The sequence below is a fragment of the Emys orbicularis genome, chromosome 2 (assembly GCF_028017835.1).
Source record: "Emys orbicularis isolate rEmyOrb1 chromosome 2, rEmyOrb1.hap1, whole genome shotgun sequence".
NCBI lineage: Eukaryota > Metazoa > Chordata > Testudines > Emydidae > Emys > Emys orbicularis.
In genome coordinates, this window is record NC_088684.1 from 202,147,633 (window position 1) to 202,167,004 (window position 19,372).

Consider the following 19,372-nt stretch of genomic DNA (forward strand, 5'->3'; position numbering starts at 1 on the left):
GTGTGTGTGTGTGTGTTCGTTCATGAGGTTATTCACACCAGGGTCTGGAGAGGAATTATGGCTGTTCCCCTTCTACATGGGAAAGGCGATCCAAGCAATGAATACTCGGGGACAGCAGTGCTGCCATCATGCAGGAATGTTTGACACTTTCCAGTTATTCCCAGATTGAAAAATATGTCTATTATATAAACTAGTGTAATTTCATTTTTACATTCATGATCATTTGCCACAAAACTATTTTTGTCCCATGTCTGTCTCTAAAGCCTTAGCCTTCCAATAGATGGGATTGTGTGATAATAATAGGTGAGAGAAAAGCAGCCAAAGTTTAGCAGAGTTAAGTGGCTCACACTGTAGACTTAGAGTGCTAAGAGGCTGATTCTATAAGTTATGAAGTGAAATTGAATCAGCCTATATAGTTCTAGTGAAGCAAAATACAGGCACTGAGATTTTGATACTGGGGGAAAAAATCCTTTCTCATGTACAAAATACTATACTGTAATTGTAGATATGAGGTAGTGAGTAAATGAAGGATTAAAAGCTACAGTGTAATGTTCATGGCCTTTAGCCATAAAGGTCTAGGCTGTGACCTTGTTCTTGAAAGCTAAGCAGGGTTGAGTTTAGCTAGTGCTAAAATGGAAGACTGGCCAGGCTATGTTAGGAAATGCTGTTGGTTGTTCAGTAGTTTTGGTGGATATTGACCAGTGCTCCAGCAAGATGCTAGAGGGCATTATTCTGTCTTTTGAATGAGATTTAAAACTAGGTTCTAACCATTTCTGATTATTTTATGTTCCATGAAACTTTTTGAAAGAACAGGGTGTTAACCTTTATGTCCTGGCCAAATATCAGTTCAGGCAATCATATTTTGCATACTTAAATATCTTCTGTAGTTTCAAATGTACACAGTGACTTTTACCTGCTGTCCTAAATTATTTGTGTAAAGTTACTGTGAGCTGTTATGCAGCTGTTGTATTCCAATCCACCACCATCCAACTGAGGACTTACATATAGAAAGGGCTTTTTTCCTCTCTTGGGAAAAGAACTGAGAAAGTATTTGAACAAGTCGGATAAGAAATGTATTACTGATTTATTGTTTACGTGTAAGATTCATATGCAAAGTTTCTATATTGGGCATATTATTAATAGAAAAACAAACAATCCACTACATTACATTTAAAAAAATCAAAATCTCCGAACCTTGTCCAAATTGCTCTTATTAAAAATATTGTTGAGTGTGAGCCAGGGGCCAAATTTTGTCCCTATTGCACGGTCACAAATCTGGAGTAACTTCACTGAAGCCAATAGTTATTTTGGATTCATGCTGGTGTATTGCTTGAGAATGTGTATTGATCCTTTTGCAGAAAACAAGAACAAGGGGACATTCAATGAAACGGGAAAACTACGGTAATACATTCAAACCTGATAAAGTACTTTTTCATTGGATGCACAATTATCCTGTGAAACTCATTGTCCCAAGAGATCATCGAGGCCAGGAACTTAGCAGGATTTGGAAAAGTATAACAAGACTAACCAGAGTAATAACCTTACCTCTCTCATATTCTGGGACCAACATGGCTACAACAACACAGCAAACAGAGTAATAATAGTAATTACTAATTTATAAAAGAGCTCTGGAAGAGATATAAACCCACAAGCTTTGGGGTGTAAACCAACCTCTAACTATTCAGATTTAGGAGGATACTTTCCCTGAGGGGACGTTATTCCACAATTACTCACTGCAAGGTTTCTTCATCAGAAGCTGCTGGTACCTACCACAGTCACAGACAGGCTAGACTAGATGAGGGCCTACTGCTCTGATCTGGCGATTCCAATCATCTCATGTATTGAGAATAGAGTTTGGCCTGCTGCCTTTAATTTTTTTAATGACACAGCTTAATCATTTCATTTTTTGTAATTCTATAACTGGATTCTTTTTAATTATTTAACATTTCTAACTCTGCTCTTGCGTATGATAACTTGATACAATAGTTCTGTACATGTCTGAACAATAGCTTTATGTGAGGAGCTTTCAATCAATATATAAGCTCCCCTTACTTGTGTATAATGATAGCGCACATTATTATTTTTATGTAGCCAAGCAGAGAAGCACTGTTCCGAGACAAGCAGCATCCCTACAAAGGGTTGGCAACAAAACATCCATATTCAGGCAGCACAAAATATAATATCTAAATAAAGTGATGAAAATTCAAGCCCAGTAGAAAAGATTCTTTTATCCTCTTTTACAAAAATGTCTAAAGTGAATTTTAAGCTTATGAACAGTGCTAGATTGAGAGCACTGGAGGCTTAAATCCTCTATTCTCAGAGCAGCTGCTACCAGAGAAGGCAAGCAGCACAAGCCTTCTCACTATATTTTGGAGGCATTCTCTTTTGTAGGGTGAGAGGGCAATTCATTCTGCATGCTCCTTCAAGGCCTGATCAAATCCCATCAGTCAATGGAAAAACTCTCTAACTTCAGTGGGCTTTGGATCAGGCCCAGGAGCCTTGGCCTCTCTGATGAAAATTATCACTGAAGTACTCAGTACTGCTAATTGTTGTGGTGTATTATGTGATGTACATTTATGTTCAGTAGAATTAGACTGAGATTTCAACTCATTTCACTCAGGCCATCAAACAGATCTTGACTAGTAGGAAGCCTGTTTTTCAGTAAGAAATTCAAACAAATCTGAGCCAAAGAATGATTCTCTGGAATTGCTGGGGAAAAAATTGGCCTAAATTTTCAAACAGATGCCCTGTTTTTCACAGGTAAAGCTGGCAATTATATTGGAAGTCACTTCAAAAAATTTCAAACTGTAGCTCTTCAGAGGCTGAGACTAAAGTATACCTAATAAGAGTACAGAAACAATTGGGTAGCTGGGCATTCACTTAATTACATCTTCAGCATAAATGAGCACCTCATTTTGCAAACTGTGACTTAAGCATGTAATTTCACCCTACTGCATGCTTAAAATACATTTGTTTGTATTCTGTGGTTCTGGCACCTGTCCCGGTATTTGTGGGATAAGGCCCTGATTGTCAAAGGTTTGTCCCACTTCCCACAAGACTATTAGGCCCTGATCATAGGCATAGTTTGACTTCTATATTTGGGGGGGAGAGAGGGGGGAGTTCCAGTCAGGCCAAAGGAGCCACATGTGGGTGGGGACAAATTCCAAGCCTCCCCAATGCTTGCAGTTTTGGGGGAGGAATACCCCCCTGCCACCTCCAAACTAGGCCCATGGCCCTGATCCTGCAAACGCTTACTGCGTAACTTGAGTTATCCTACTGAAGTCAATGGGACTGTTCACATCCTACTCAGGCACTTAAGTGTTTGCAGGACCAGTACTTTTATATGTTATGAGTCTGACTTCACAGTATGAGTGGTGATAATGGTGTGAAGGCATTGTTTAAAACAAACAAAAGAACAAAGGCAAATAGTACCATACATCTAAACAGTACCATATGATGTAGACAAGACACCTTCAGGCAGTACTGCATTCCTTCCAGTGTTGGGCTGCCCTTCAGAGCAAAGACTCCATAACTCCTCCGTTTGGGGACGAAGTTTAAGGATAGTGCTTGAGATTAAGCCTGGTGTTGGGGGACCACAGCCTATCCCTTGTGCTCTATGTGGGAGTGGTGCGGGTCCTTGCGGCCCACAGAGGAAGTACGAAGAGAAATAGTGGAAGCTGGCCTGGGGAACAGCCGCTGGGCCCCAAATCCAATGGCAGTTGGACACCATGCAAATGGCATGGAGGGTTACATCCTTTACTCCAGCTCCTAGACTGGAAGGGCAGCTGTGGTGTGGGAGCCTAACTGCTTTTTTATGAATTCCTCCCCCATGTGTTTATATATTCCCCCTCCTGGGGCACAAAAGGATGGGAGACAGTACTTTCCCTGGGGAATTGAAATTAGAGGGGGTATTCAAATTTACAGGGAGGGGTTGGAAAATGACTAAACTGGGAAGGAGTGTAGGGAAATCCCTGATTGGGAGGGAGATGGGGTGTTGCAATCTCTGTTATCTCGGGGGTGGAACAAAATATGAAGGATGAGCTTTTGCTTTGTGTCTCCTCTCCTCAGGCTGGGCTAAGGGGCGGGCATTTTGCTGTCATGAGTTTCCGTTTCCCCCTTCTGAGGGATGGAGTAGGTAAGTGGGAGGGGATTTGCCGTGTGTTAGGCTCTCTATCGGGAAGGGGCGGGGATACGGTTTTACTGTGCGTGGATGAGACATTTAAAATCTCCCTGGGTCCCCTTATCTGCCCTACTGGAGAGAGCAGCAGCCCCCGGCTGGGGGGAAAGTTCCTGCTCAGGCTGAGGGCTGCGCTGGGTGTGGGGGAGACTCACGGGCTCTTCACGTGCCCTCTGTGGCTCCGGCTCATTAGGAAGCATTTCCAGTGAATGGGCCACAGCTGCTGCTGCAAGTATCCGGGGGGCAGCAGCTGAGGAGTAAGGACCCAGCCCAGCAAACAGCCTGGAGATGCAGAGGATGCAGCTTCTCCCCAGTCCCAAGGAGAGGAGCGAGCAGGTGTCCCTCTGCTCCTGGCCCCAGCCAGGTTCCTGCGGCAGTGAGGCAGGGTCCCAGGATGCTGGTAAATGAGGGTGGCCCGGGGGCAGGGTGGCCTGGGGGTGTGCTGGCCCTGAGAGGAAAGCGTAGCAGGGCTGGGGCTCTGGTCGCTCCTGAGGCTGGGGGTTTTACACGCTCAGCGGAGCTGAGCACACCGGGAAGATGTGGTTGCTTTGTTTACCCGCAAACCACTTCCACATGTTCAGTACTTGGGATCCGAGCTCCTGCTTGCCCCTAGCCTCTCAAGCTGCCAGTGTGTCCCCAAACAACCGCCCTCCAGTCCGAGCCGCTTGTGTTCTGAGGGTGCATTGCACACCCTGCCCCAAATCCCTCCCACGTGCGTAGTGTGCTTGCACTGAATGCAGTGGGGGCAGGCAGCTGTGCGCAGCGGCATCATGCACAACTAGGAAAGCTGTGTGTAAAAAAAGTCCCTCTTTCCCTCTAATGTGTCCCCTCTATTATCCCCACCTGTGAGCTGGGGGAGGGAGAGGAATTTCCTCCCTTCTGATATTATTCTAGAAAGTTTGCAATGTGGTTATGAGCTCAATCAATTAGGATGATCGGAAGATACTCCCCTCTCCAACTGTTGGGAGTGACTTTTACTCTTGGGGGAGGAAGGACATTCTTTTTGTGTTTGGAATGCTCCTGGTTGCACCAAGTGACATTTATTGTCAGGATAGCTCCTGGACCTTCCTGTCTGGGCTCTGTTTCCCACCACTGATCCCCATCCAATGCCACAGAGGTGGAGCCAGTTTGAATACTTCCTATACTCATTCCATAATCTACAGGTGGACCTAATTAATGCTTAAGGGATCAGAGTGTGGGGTCAGGTATCAGCTCTCATTTGGGGCAGCTGCTGTTTCCCTGCTTCTCCCCTGGTCAGACCCCTCCTGTTGTCTCCCTGGCTGTTGTTTGCAGGGCCCTGGTGGCCTGCTCTCCAAAGAGGAGTGACCCACCCCACCATTGCTACCATCCTTGGGTCTCCTGGCTAGTTGGTTGGTTGGCTGGCTGCAGCTGCTTCTCAGGCTGCTGCTGGTGTCCTGGAAGAAGAAGGGGAGCTGTGTGTGGAGCTGCTGCAGGACATTGTGGAGGGGGGTACTATTACTGGACTGAGTGGTTGTATCTTCTCTGCTCCTGTGGTGGTGACTGCTGTTTTGTTGTGGAGAGCGGGGGGAGAGACTGAGGGTGCCAAGTCTATCCTGGCACCCCGGCCTGACTTCATAGAGGACCCCTTTCCTATACCCATCCCTTGATCCCCATGCCTGGTCAAGAGGTGCAGCATTGTGGTGGCTTAGCTGCCGGGGCCTTGATCTCAGTCTGGTTCCTGCCCTTGGTCCTGATCCTGTTCCTGTTGCAGTTCCTACCCCTTCCTCTTCCCATGTCACTGCCGGCCCTGGGGTTGTCTTGTTTCCTTTTCCATTGACAGGTCCCGAGAGGTGGTTTTTGTTTTCCCTTCTCCCTGTCCGTCAGGGACTGCCTTTCTCCCTCTGCTGCTGCCCCTTGTGCCAGGGATCAAGACAGGGTCTGCCCCGTTTGCCCATCTCTGTAGGCTAATTAAGCCTTAAGTCTTCAATGAGCTCCATGTTGGCATGAGGTTCTGTCCACATGGAAGTGAAGTCTACATTTGCCTGCACAAGCCCCTGAAAGATGTAGAAAAACAAAGCTAACACACAGAAATGCACCCTGAGAAATTTCAACATTGCCTATTATGATTAAATTATTGTATACAAAATTCAAATCCATCTTTCCTCTGTTTCCTTTCTTGAAGTGCAACATCTATGAACTTATCTATACAGTTTAAGTAGAATGGGTATAATGAACAAACCATTTTCTTTTTACTGATAAAGTAACCTGTAAAATACAGTATTGCATGTTAGAAAATTTCAAAATATTTTCCAGATCCTGTGAAACTTATTTCAATAAATGCTTTAATGGACAAGCTGCATCTAAAATATGCACAAAAACCATGGATTGAAACTCTGAAACGTGTACGTCTTTGCATGGTAAGAAATATCAGCAAGTTTGTTGGCAGCTGGATAAGATGAGGGTGTTTGACCAAAGGGCAAACAACAGAAATGTCTCTAACTAATCTGAAATTTTTCTGGGACATTTTTTTTTTCTTTTAAGGTGAAGCTTTTTCATGGAGCTTTCTTACACCTACGAAAGCCTGACTTCTGTTTCTTACAATTGACATGGATACTTTAAAACAGTGCAGGGAGTTGCTTTCCATTAACTCTTTTGGGCCAAATGCAGGCCTTGTTTGATAATCTTAGCAACTTTCATAATACTTCTTAGGGGCTTGAGGTCTTCACTCAGTTTTTGGCTTCAGTGGGAGTTGACCTCAGTAAAGAATAGGGGTCTCAAACTCAAATGACCACGAGGGCCACATGAGGACTAGTACATTGGCCCAAGGGCCGCATTTACTGACACCTCCCCCACGCCGCCCTCAGCCCCGCCCCCACTCCAGCCCTTCGCCCCTGCCCTGACTCTTCCCACCCCTTCCCTGCTCCCATTCCAACCTCTTCCCTGAAATCCCCACCCCAACTCTGCCCCCTCCCTGGGGGAGCAGGAGGGGTGTGGTGGGGGCTCAGGGCAGGGAGTTGGGGTGAGGGGTGTGGCAGGGGGTCAGGGGGCTCAGGGCAGGGGGTTGGGGTGCAGGAGGGTGCGAGGTGCAGCAGGGGGTTCAGGGCAGGGATTCAGGGTGCAGGGTGCGGCAGGAGTCTCAGGGCAGGGGGTTGGGGTGCAGGAGGGGTGCGGGGTGCAGCAGGGGGCTCAGGGCAGGGGGTCGGGGTGCAGCAGGGGGCTCAGGGTGCAGGAGGGGTGCAGCAGGGGGCTCAGGGCAGTGGGTTGGGGTGCAGCACGGGGTCAGGGTGCAGCAGGGGGCTCAGGGCAGTGGGTTGGGGTGCAGGGTGCAGCAGGGGGCTCAGGGCAGTGGGTAGGGGGGCAGGGTGCAGGAGGGGTGTGGGGTGCAGCAGGGGGTCGGGGTGCAGGAGGGGTTCGGGAGGTGGGCTCCGGCCCGACGCGCACCGGGGGCAGGGTAGGCTCCCTGCCTGCCTGCCCTGCCCCCGCGCCGCTCCGGGAAGCCGACGGAACCTGGGGAAGGAGGGGCGCAGGGGTGTGTGTGGCTGTTGCTTCAGGCACCGCCCCCAGCAGCTCCCATTGGCCGCAGTTCCCTGTTCCCGGCCAATGGGAGCTGCTGGGGGCGGTGCCTGAAGCAACAACCACACACACCCCTGCGCCCCTCCTTCCCCAGGTTCCGTCGGCTTCCCGGAGCGGCGCGGGGGCAGGGCAGGCAGGCAGGCAGGGAGCCTGCCTTGCCCCCGGTGTGCGTCGGGCTGGAGCCGCTCTAGGTAAACGCTGGGGGAGGGTGGGGGGGCCATGAGGAGCTTGCAGGCTGCAGAAAATAACCCCGCGGGCCGCATGCGGCCCCCGGGCCGCGTGTTTGAGACCCCTGGTAAAGAATGAGCGAGCCCTAAGGTTGTGACCCCACAAAGACTTAGACACATCCTTAACTCTATGCAATGTGAATAGTTCCAGTTAAGCATGTGCATAAATCATTGCTGGCTTAGGACCTACGTAAAGAGCTCAGGATTGGCCATTCATGGGGGACTGCGGATCAGTTGAGAGGCTCCTACTTAGATTATCTTTTATAATTTTAACTTTTAAGGTACTAGTTGTTTTGGTTCTCCATGTTGGTTACTGTATTTAAGTGTCTCCTTGTATAAACAATGGTGGCTCCAGCACAGTCATGAATACTGCCTAGAAAGAGCAAATCACATTTGTGTCCATGTACTCCATCAATGCTCTTTATTAATATTTAACTAAAATATCCACTTAACAAAAATGAGAACATAATTTTGCTGATTGATTTTGGAGGTCTTTAGACAGTGCCTGCCAGCAAGGAGGCTTGGAGATCCTAATTTCTAATTAATGTCACATTTTCAAATAGAACTTGGCCCCTGATCCTGTAAATGCTTACACAAATGAGTCCTTATTTAGTGCTCATTCATTTTTTACTCGGACACACTCTTCCTGAAGCCAAGAACTCAATAAAGACTTCTGGATTGGCCCCTAGGAAGCCTGGTGAAAGTAGTTCAGACTATCAAACAAGGCCTGCATTTGGCCCAAAGAGTTTATGGATAGCAGTCCCTGTGCTATTTTAAGTACTTAGACTATAAGCTCTTTGTTCTCTGTTTGTACAGCGCCTAGTACAGTAGGGTCCTGCTCCACAACTTGGGCTCGTAGGTGCTATGGTTATACAAATAATTAAAAAAGGCTTTAAGTCAATTGCTACAGTGTGAGAGTGTCAGTCCATTTAGTTCAATGGGATTACTCTAGAGCTGGGTATTATTATTACTCCTATGCATAAAGTTACTCGTGTGTAAGAGTTTGCAGAATCAGAGCTGTGGTGAACTGCTTTCACCTCCATGTGAAATTACAGAATTCTTTTTGGAGTGAAATAGCTGCTGCTTTTATTTTGGATTGGGTTTGAATCTTTCTAATTCATACACAGAATCCAGTTTCTTTTTGACTGGTGATGTTTGAAATTATCTTCTTTTCCTCCCCTATTGTGGTAGGATAAACCACCTCGAGGTTCCATTAGTGTTACCCCACATCATCCTTTACTCTCTTGCTTGGAGAAGATACAGAGGACTTTAAATGGTAACAAGATGCAAGAAAATTCATAATCCATTGTTAAACATTCCATGAAATAGCTGTATCGGAGTGGAGGGAAGGTAGGAGGAGAGAGGAGTAGTGGTTGATTGGGCATGACCTCGATATGAATAGATGCTTCCAATCAGGATTAAGATTCTATTGTGCTAGGAACTGTATAAACACAGAGGGTAGACGTTCTCTCTTGTATTATCTATACTAGTTAAATCATACTTTCTGAAGCAAAATAATTGCCATTTTTTTTCTAGTACATTGAAATCTGATTAAATAATTTCCCCTTTTCAGCTAAATCTTTGTCTACTGTGATGAGCAGATTGGAATTTTTATCCAAACAAAGGGGGTAAGTTTGTTTATGCGTTAAATGTAAATGAAACAGAACTACCTCAAATCCAGTGAGAATTACCATATGGATGAATTAACATTTTGTGAACTTTCTTGGATTGGCATTCTAATGGGCTATGTTATGTGGAACAAAAATGAGTTATTTGTGGCATTCTTAGAAGTGGTTGTTCTGGTGGGGTTGAGGAAGCTATGCGAAGACTAAGGTAAATATTTGCTAAACACATTAATAATGCAAATCACAGAAGAGAAGACCAAAAGTACGTTCTCTAGTTGGATAGTTATCAGATGCTAAGCCAAGGAACAGCTATTTTAGAGCGGTAAACATTTCCAAATAAAATAAACTGGCCTTCTTTCTTCACACAACAAAACTTCCAGGTATATGATGCTTTTTCCTTTTCTGTAGGTTGAAATTTCACATAAGCCCCAATGGGACAGCTTGCTATTTAACATCAGACATGTTCTATGTAGAAGTTCAGTTGGAGAAAGATGGAAAGGTGATAGATGTAAAATTGGCTCACCCTGGAGAAGCTCCTGTGGTAAAGTTGATCTGTTTTCTTTTTTTTTTTTTATCATGCTTCTTGTGTAACAAAACATAATCTTGTTTTTATGGCTTTTTTCTGAAAGTGACTCTCATTGGGATCTTTGTAACTGGATGGAAAAACACCAAATAAGATACTTCTCTGCTATTGAACAAACTTCCATTTGACTGTTACACTAGCTGGCATAAATATACCTGTATACCTAAAAGTATTGATAATGTTGGTCTAGTTCCTATAAGACAAGAGTCCACATAGCAATTGGTATTTCTTGGAATCCTTTTTAGCATTTTAAAGGACAGTGATTCAACAGGTAGGCAGGCTGAGCTATTCTCCTAGTTAGATAATATTTTTGTACTGCATTTTACATCTTCACAGTACTATAATGTGTTGTAGGGAGCTCTTGTGAGTTTGTTAAAATTCTACCACCAAGCATAAGGGAAGAGGGGTGATTTCTCTGCGTCTTACTTCCTCTTTAAATATTGCTACATCCAGACCTTCCCCCAGATATCTATCCCTTCTTAAAGCCCTACAAAAGTTATGTTCAACATACTAAATATATTCCTCAGGTGCTAAGAATTCCAGTAAAGTGCAGTTTAATATGTATTCCCAGAGGGGGTATTTTAATTATTGTGAGAATTTCTCAGACATCTTCAATACACGTGCACACGTTCCTGCTAATGGGGATTATTACAGGGGAATCTTTTTTTTTTTTTTTTTTCCCTGGGAGTTCCTTGTTAAAATATTGATAGAACATCACTGTGTACTAAAAGCATTGGTGCCGCTGTTTGTTATTAGGCGAAACAACCTGCAGGGTAGTGTGGAGAAACTTGTGTTGCCGCTGCCAGTGCGGCTGTTCTGAGGCTAAATGGAAGTGTGGAAGACTTCAGGGTAGTCAGCCCAAAAATCTGAAAAGAATACAAATTAACTCAAAATAAACTGGAACAAATGTGTCTCGCGAGGAAAATCTGTCATTTATGAATGGGTTATCTTATTAAGAATGGAAGTACATATTCAGAGAACCGCACCACAATAGTTGCTAATAAAAAAACTAGCAAATGGATTTTAGAAATAGAATTTATCTTGGGTAGTTGTCAGTCACACAGCCATTCTCTTTTCCTAGTATTCTCATATTAAGATTCTGGCATAACTAACTATATAATATGACTTTGATTTCTGGGAGGAAATTTTGTTGAGTAAAATAATGAAGAATGTTATTGTCACCAGTAAAATGTTTACAGAGGTATTTCATAAAGGCTGCTAGAAAAGTCTGACCTTTTTATTTATTTATTTATTTTCTCTAGGTTTGTGATGACCTAGTGCAGCGTCTAAGGTATAGACTTGCTTAGAATTCCTTGGCTGATTGGAAGGGAATTATTTAATAGTCCTGAACCTATTTTGAAAATAATTTCTGAAACATTTAAGTTAGCATTGTATTTTAAAGGGAATAGTACAAGAGTTTTCTCTTCTAAATATCCTAATATCAGGAAGCTACATATTGCTGAAAACTTGATTTTTTTAAAAATAATTTTATATTTTTAAGTATGAAACCAGAAAGTGATTGATAAGAAAGAAGAAATTAAAACAATGTCCTTGTTTAAACATATCTATATTAAAAATATAAAAAAATCCGCTTTAATGCTTCATATTAGAGGGCTTTTTTGTTTTTTTAATTCTTTATAATCTGTAAACTAAAGGGGAGGAAATACAAACACAGCTTAGAAAATAACTGCAGGGAAAAGGTATGTTCACTTCTGGAGTGTAAGCAGATGCGGCTCCATTAAATTTAACAATGTGTATTGGCTCTTTCTATCAGCTGAACACATGTAATATGTGTGTTTATCTTATAAGGACTGCAGGGCTACATAACACAATTTAAACCCTTGCTTATTAAAGAGTGGACAATACATAAAAAATTGTACAAACTGGTTTTTGGCTAGTAATGAAACATATGGATTCTTAAAATGATTTTCCAAATATTATTGCTATCTAGATTAGCTTTTGTTGTATTCAGACCCTGAACTGACACTCCCTCGATTTCCCCCCCCCCCCTTTTTTTCAGTTCTTCATCAATCTTCTACTGTGGCAGTGCAAATAAATCAGAATAATCTGTTTCTTTTTCATCATGTAAAGGGGAGAAAGGGTCTTCACATTCCCACTAGTGATATTTCTAGAGGATGTTGTGCAATGGATTTAAAATTTCTTATTGCCAAATATTTCTTGACCTGTCTAAACATTTCCTGTTCCAAAAGTGACCTTCATTTTAAAGACCAGCTGAAAAGCTCATTAGATTTTAAAATATACTTAAAAAACAAATTTGGTCAACTGCTCTTTCCAGTGAGTATATTTCAGTGGCTGTGGTATCTCACGTAAGTTTTTTACTGGAATATAAAGGACAAGGATGGGTGGGAAATGGACAGAGGTATCCTCTTTCTTCCTTCTACTTGAGGGCCTGCATTGCACATTGGTCATCTTAAATGCTATTTGTCTCAAACTGAACGATTAGCATCTCTAATTTCATACATATAGCTAGCTGAGTTCAAAACTTTCTTTTTCTCACTCACCTTTGGTAGTAGTACCTTTATAAAGTGCATCAAACATTTTGCTCCCAATTATGATCTTAAAAGGTGATGTGTAGTTACAATATGTAGGGATAAGGGGGAAAGTACACTAAACCACCCTGTTAGAGTATACCATTCAATCTAACTCCATCTCAGATATTCATTACTTTATGGTCTTTAATTGGCTAATGGTGGACCCTATTAAGTAGTATTACATTTAATGTAATAATACTTCTCCATTTTTATAACATCTTACATTTGTGGGCCTCAAACCACTGGTGAAATAAGATTAACAAATGTGCCTGTGAAGTACGGAAGTATTGCTATCCCCATGTTCTAGATGGGAAAACTGAGGCAGAGATAAATTAAATGGTTTGCTTAAGTTTCTGGTTGGAGAGAGAATTTGGTCTGGTGGTGAAGTCAGGAGATTGAGTCCTATTCCTGGCCCTAGCGCTGACTTGTTGTGTATCCTTGGGCAAGTTGCTTATCCTCTGTGTTTCAATTTACACATTCAGACTGTTTTAAAAATTTGTCTTTCACAGGGGTGTTATGAGATCTAGTGTGAATAGAGAACCTCGAGATCTTTTGATGAAAGAACTATCTATGGGTTCATTGTGTTATGGGGGAGTGTAGTGCACGACTAACTGTATTGAAATGTCAAGAAGTGCTGTTCCTAGCTGATAAGTTACATCTCCAGCTGTCAGATACGTATACCATGCCTGTTGATTGCTTTCAGTGATGCATACTTAAGTAATGTCAAATTTAATTGCATTGCTTTGTGCCTGAGTCAAGTCACATTTCCTGATATATTCTTAAAAAAAAAAAAAAAAAATTCTTAACAACGTTGTGAAATGCTAAATATTACAACCAGGTTTACGTCACTGTCTCTATGCACTGTATGAAATATTTCCACCTCACTATATAAAGCTGTATGGTGTGTTTCATTCATCTTTTGGTATTTTGGCTGTAATAATTGTTCTTTATTGTTAGGATGAAGAATTATGATGCCTTTGGAAAGATTCTAGAAGGCCTGTTAAATCTGTATCAAATTCCAGGAAATAGGTTGTATCTCTTAAATATAATTAGCTTTTATTTGTCAATTATTTAATTCTTAATAATCCGTATTCTCTTTCCTAGTGACATGAAAGCTAAGGTATATCTTGCCTTGCAATCTTTGGAAAAAGATCTCTATTCAATGTCCCTTCTGTACAGGTAATCTTGAGTACATAGTGCCTTTGGTTTCATTCTTTTTGCAATATGAAATTATGAAATTAGTATAATAGAATTGCTCACAGCAGTATACATGGATATTGGGTTTTCTCCCAATGGGAAGCTAGAAATCTTTGCCATGGTACCATCTGCTCTTGGTGCAGTCTTTCTAGGGGTCCCAGCTTTCTAGGGGACCTCAGGAGGTCATCTAATCCAACCCCCCGCTCAAAGCTGGGCCAACCGTAACTAAATCATCCTAGCCAGGGCTTTGTCAAGCCAGGCCTTAAAAACCTCTAAGGATGGAGATTCCACTACCTCCCTAGGTAACCCCTTCCAGTGCTTCACCACCCTCCTAGTGAAATAATTTTTCCTAATATCCAACCTAGACCTCCCCCACTGCAACTTGAGAGCTTTGCTTCTTGTTCTGTCATCTGCCACCACTGAGAGCTCCCTAGCTCCCTCCTCTTTGGAACCCCCCTTCAGGTAGTTGAAGGCTGCTATCAAATCCCCCCCCCCCCGCTCTCTTCTCTTCTGCAGATTAAATTAGCCCAGTTCCCTCAGCTTCTTCTCGTAAGTCATGTGCCCCAGCCCCCTAATCATTTTCGTTGCCCTCCGCTGGACTCTTTCCAATTTGTCCACATCCTTTCTGTAGTGGGGGGGGAAGGCGCCCAAAACTGGACACAATACTCCAGATGTGGCCTCAGCAGTGCTGAATAGAGGGGAATAATCACTTTCCTCGATCCGCTGGCAGTGTTCCTACTAATGCAGTCCATTAGCCTTCTTGGCAGCAAGGGCACACTGTTGACTTGTATCCAGCTTCTCGTTCATTGTAGACTCCAGGTCCTTTTCTGCAGAACTGCGATTTAGCCAGTTGGTCCCCAGCCTGTAGCAGTACATGGGATTCTTCCGTCCTAAGTGCAGGACTCTGCACTTGTCCTTGTTTAACCTCATCAGATTTATTTTGGCCCAATCCTCCAATTTGTCTAGGTCACTCTGGACCCTATTTCTCCCCCCCCCCCCCCAGTTTAGTGTCCTCTGCGAACTTGCTGAGGGTGCAATCCATCCCATCATCCAGATCATTAATGAAGATGTTGAACAAAACCAATCCCTGGGGCACTTCGCTTGATACCAGCTGCCAACTAGACATTGAGCCATTGATAACTACCCGTTGAGCCCGACGGTCTAGCCAGCTTTCTGTTCTCCCTCCTTTGTAGTTGGGTTTGCTTTCTTTATTGGTCACAGCTGTGGGTGCATGCCTCCACAACTGGCAGTTTTAGCAGACGTGTGGGGGTGTGGTCATCTGATTGCCTATAAGTGGGAAAGACTCTTCTCCCTTCTGCCTATGCTCAGTAAAGTGTTCGTAAACACTTATGGCCAAAGCCCAGCCTTGGCTAGTGAAGATTACTTCTCTTGACAGAAAATTGGCATTTCTATCCAAACTTCTTGCTCAGTGTTGTAACCAGAAGGCTTATGGTTGTAATGACAGGTACCATTTCATTATCCTCGGGTTTGCCTCTTTCATTACATTCAGTCAGTGCAAGGGGCCATGATCGGTAACTAATATGAATTGGTTTCTTAGGAGCTAGTACTGTGGTCTCTCTATCGCTCACTTGTCGGCCAAGTATTCTTTTTGTATCACCAAGTATACCTTCTTGTGAGGAAAGAGTTTCCAGCTGATGTATGCTATCAGGTGTCCTCCTCCATCTACCTCTTGGGAAAGACTACCTCTAGTCCTACCTCTGATGCATCTATTTGCAATATGAATTGCTTCTCGAAGTTTGGAAATACAATACTGGGTGTCTGTAGAGTATGCCCTTTCACTCTTGAAAGGCCCTTTCCCAGGTGGGCACCCATAAAACCTGTCTTAGGGGTTGTCCCTGGTTAGATCAGTTAGCGGGACTGCTATGTTGTTGAAATGTGGTATGAACTGACAGTAGTAGCCAGCTATACCTAGGGAGGCCCAGACTTGGCAGTGAGGGTCTTGTAGGCCTGTAAGGCATGAATCTTATCCACCAATGGGCAGATTTATTGTCCGCCAACCATGTGCCCTAGATAACGGGCTTCCTGTTTTCTTATCGTGCATTTAGCGGAGTTAGCCATTAACTTGACTTTCCTCAAGGATTGGAGAATGGAGGCTACCTTATTCAGAGGGGAATCCCAATTCTTGCTATAAATGACTGTCATTCAAGTACACTACCACATCAACTGTTGAAAAGTAGCTGCTTTCCCATGTAATCTGGAGGGCGTTGTCTTAAAATGAAATATGCCAAGAAGCATAGAAAAGCGGTCTTCTCCCGAGAGTCTGGCCTTAAGGGGATCTGCTAGTACTCCTTCATCAAATCCAGAGTGGTAATGTACTAGGCTTCTCCCAACCAGTATAAGAGTTCATCTACCCATAGCATGGGGTAGGCATCAGATTTTGGAACTGCATTCACCTCTCTGAAGTCTCTATAGAAATGCAGTGAGCAGACTGGCTTTAGAATCAGCACAATAGGACTCCTCCAGTCACTTTGGGATTCCTCTATTACCCCAAGTTCTAACACGGTCTTGAGCTCTTTCTTGATGGTTCCCATCAATTTGTTGGGGATTGGTCACAGCCCTTCCTGTATTACTTTAACAGGTTCTGTATTAATGTGATGGTGGGGCATGGAGGTCTTTGCAGGGTGATGCTGAGAATACTTCTGGAAAAGCGGCCACCAGTTGGAATGCCTGTTCCTTTTTGCTTCAGGTTTAGGCTCTCTGAGGGGCACTGAGCTTTCTTTTAGGTAGTCATTAATTTAGGGTACCAATTCTGGTTCCTCAGCATGATGAAGAGGTTTGCCTTGGTCCTCCAGGGCTTCAGCAAATTTACATGGTAAACTTGTTCCTCCCCCCCCCCCCCCGGGTTGTCTGACTAAATAGTCCATGGTTCCTACCTTCTTTATCACCTTATAAGGACCTTGCCACTTGGCCATTAGCTTTGATTCAGAGCTTGGAAGTAGTAGTAGAACTCTGCCTGGCTGGGAGGCATGCATTTGTGCCCCTTTCTTATAATGTTGTTGTTCCTATGCTTCTCTGAGGCTTTCTCTAGCCTATGCCCCCATAAACTCCAATCACTCCCATAACTTTAAGACAGAATTGTACTATGTTTTCAGCTCTTGGAGCCTGGCTTTTCCATGTTTCCCATACCAGGTCTCGTATGCCTGTTGCCCAGATAGCAGTTTGCGTGGTGATGCTTGAGGTATTTCCCTGATGGTGGAGAGTAGGGTCAAGAGTAGTTGGTCCCAATGTCGAGGGCCTGGATAATGAATTTCTTGAGCATTCTCCTGAGTGTCTGATTAAATGTTTCCACTAGGCCATCCATCTGCGGATGGTACACAGATGAGCATAATGCTTTGACTTTCAGTAGTTCCCAGACCTCTTTGATCAGCCAGGATGTGAAATTTGTTCCCTGGTCTGTCAGGATCTCTCTGGGAATCTCTGCCTGTGTGAAGATAGCGATAGTCTTGGCATTCGTTCACTGGAGTGGCATGGCTGCCAGGTAGTAGGTGGCATAGTCTACAATAACAAGTATATGTTAGTGTCCAAAGGCGCTCTTCTGTAGGGGATCTATAAGCAGAGCCAGTGCTAGGCATAAGTAGATTAAGCAATTGCTTAGGGCCCCGAGCGTCTTAAGGGGGCCCCCGAACTTGCCTGTTTTAGTATTGTGTGTGTTGGCGGGGCAAACATATTCCTGCTTAGGGCCCCCAATAGATTAGCAGAGGCTCTGCCTATAAGATCAGTTCCTACTCATTCAAATGAGGTCCCCACCAAAGGAAGGGATACTAGTAGAGCCTGCTGGACTTGCTTAGTGGCCACTAATTTAGCATTTGGGGTATGATGCACAGAAATTCTTGACTTCTTTAAGAACCCCTGGCCAAGAGTATCAGGCCAGGATCCTAGAATGTATCTTGTCCTGCACATGGTGTTGTGTGTGCTAAATTTAGACGCTTGCGATGATATACCTGGGGTATTAGTAGTTCCGTCCATATCTCCTGCACTTGCTTGTCCTGGTCTACGCAATACAACAAGTCTGCCTTAAAGGCAAAATGGGGATATTCCTGCGTCCTCAGGGGATCCACCCTTTCATAGTCTATCACTGCTACTTGTTGTCCATAGCAGTAACAGGTTATCGAGTCTGTCCTTTTGTCTTCTAGCAGCTTGGAGGAAGCATCCTCCTTCCAACTTTCACTAGGCCTTTTGTTCCTGTGTAGGTTGGGGCGAGAGGCTGGTGGGATGCCTAAAATGGTGTGTCTGCTATTTCAGGGAAATCTTACCCACAGACCCTGAGAGGGCCGCCTGTAACCTATCCTGTCCAGAAACCAGTCAGCTGCCTGTGTTCTCCTGTGGTTTACCCAATAAGGCCATCCTGACTTGTTCATAGTTCTGGGCACTGCATCGTCAAGTCTGCTGCCTGGACATCCCCAATGAGGAGTGGAGCAAGCTGATTGCCCACCGGGCTGGGGGTGATTGAGAGGCCATGGCCACCCTTTCAAAAGTTACCAAGAATGACTCTGGGTCATCGTTTGTTAACATTTTGGAAAGTGTCTGGGATGGAATGGCTCCCCTGAAGTATGGGAGACACATTTCCTCTAGGGGGCGGAGCCCTGAGTAGCAGCAGTTGGTAGTAGTTCTGCCATCTGTTGCTACAATTGTTGCTGGTGTGGTGCCATCTGTTCAAACAGTTGTTGCTGTGTCTGCTGTTCTGAGTCAGCCAGCCATTGCTGGAGCTGATTTACCTCCATAGCTCGTGTGTATATAAATATATAACTACTTTTTAAGCTTCCCTCTTCTGCAGGGACAGTTGAGGTCAATCCCCAATTCTGGTACCACATTGTTGACTGCCCTTGGTGCAGTCTCTCTAAGGGTTCCAGCTTTCTCCGAACTGGTCCCCTTCAATTTGCCTCCCATTAGACCTGTCCATAAATTAACCTAAATTGAGTCTATCAGCCCTTAAACTCCAGGTTTGCAGTTGTCTTTTGTCTCCTTTGTCCAGTTTCTTAGAGGCAGCCTGGTGTGAGACTGTTGCCCCTCCGCTATCTCAGACCTTTCTGCCTCCCTTTTCCTCTGTGTTCTTCCTCTTTTATAGCTTGGCTTGTTTTCTTTATTGGCCCACTTGTGGGTTCATGCCTTGGCAACTGCGCAGGGGTATGGACAGCCTGATTGCCTGTAAACAGGGAAGTCTCTTCTCCCATCTGCCTATGCATGGTATGGGGTTTGTAAACTACAAATGGGCATTCTGAAATGAAGACAGACATATGGCCAGATCCTCAGCTGGTTTAAGCTCCATTGATTTTGAAAACAAAGTGATTTATGCCAGCTTAATATGTGGCTCGGTATTTAGTGAAATGGGGTTGCAAATTATTCATATTAAAATTGCACTGTATCTCACCCTGTTGCAGTCCAAATGCATAACTTGTCTGTTTGTCCAGTTTTCAGATTTGCATGTCTGAGAGACAAGGGGTGGGTGAGGTAATATC

At 44.1% G+C, this 19,372-nt stretch overlaps 1 protein-coding gene across 1 annotated transcript in view; it reads left to right on the forward strand.

The window, feature by feature from the left end:
* Nucleotides 1-4,029: 4,029 nt before the first annotated feature.
* The window catches only part of LOC135873775 (mediator of RNA polymerase II transcription subunit 1-like), a 30,265-nt gene continuing 14,922 nt past the window's right edge, over nucleotides 4,030-19,372 (forward strand). Inside the window, exons 1-8 of the mRNA XM_065398400.1 lie at nucleotides 4,030-4,135; nucleotides 6,452-6,555; nucleotides 9,130-9,214; nucleotides 9,512-9,566; nucleotides 9,972-10,104; nucleotides 11,409-11,437; nucleotides 13,656-13,727; nucleotides 13,803-13,877. Coding sequence (XP_065254472.1) covers nucleotides 4,030-4,135; nucleotides 6,452-6,555; nucleotides 9,130-9,214; nucleotides 9,512-9,566; nucleotides 9,972-10,104; nucleotides 11,409-11,437; nucleotides 13,656-13,727; nucleotides 13,803-13,877 — 659 coding nt within the window. The remainder of the gene's footprint in view (nucleotides 4,136-6,451; nucleotides 6,556-9,129; nucleotides 9,215-9,511; nucleotides 9,567-9,971; nucleotides 10,105-11,408; nucleotides 11,438-13,655; nucleotides 13,728-13,802; nucleotides 13,878-19,372) is intronic.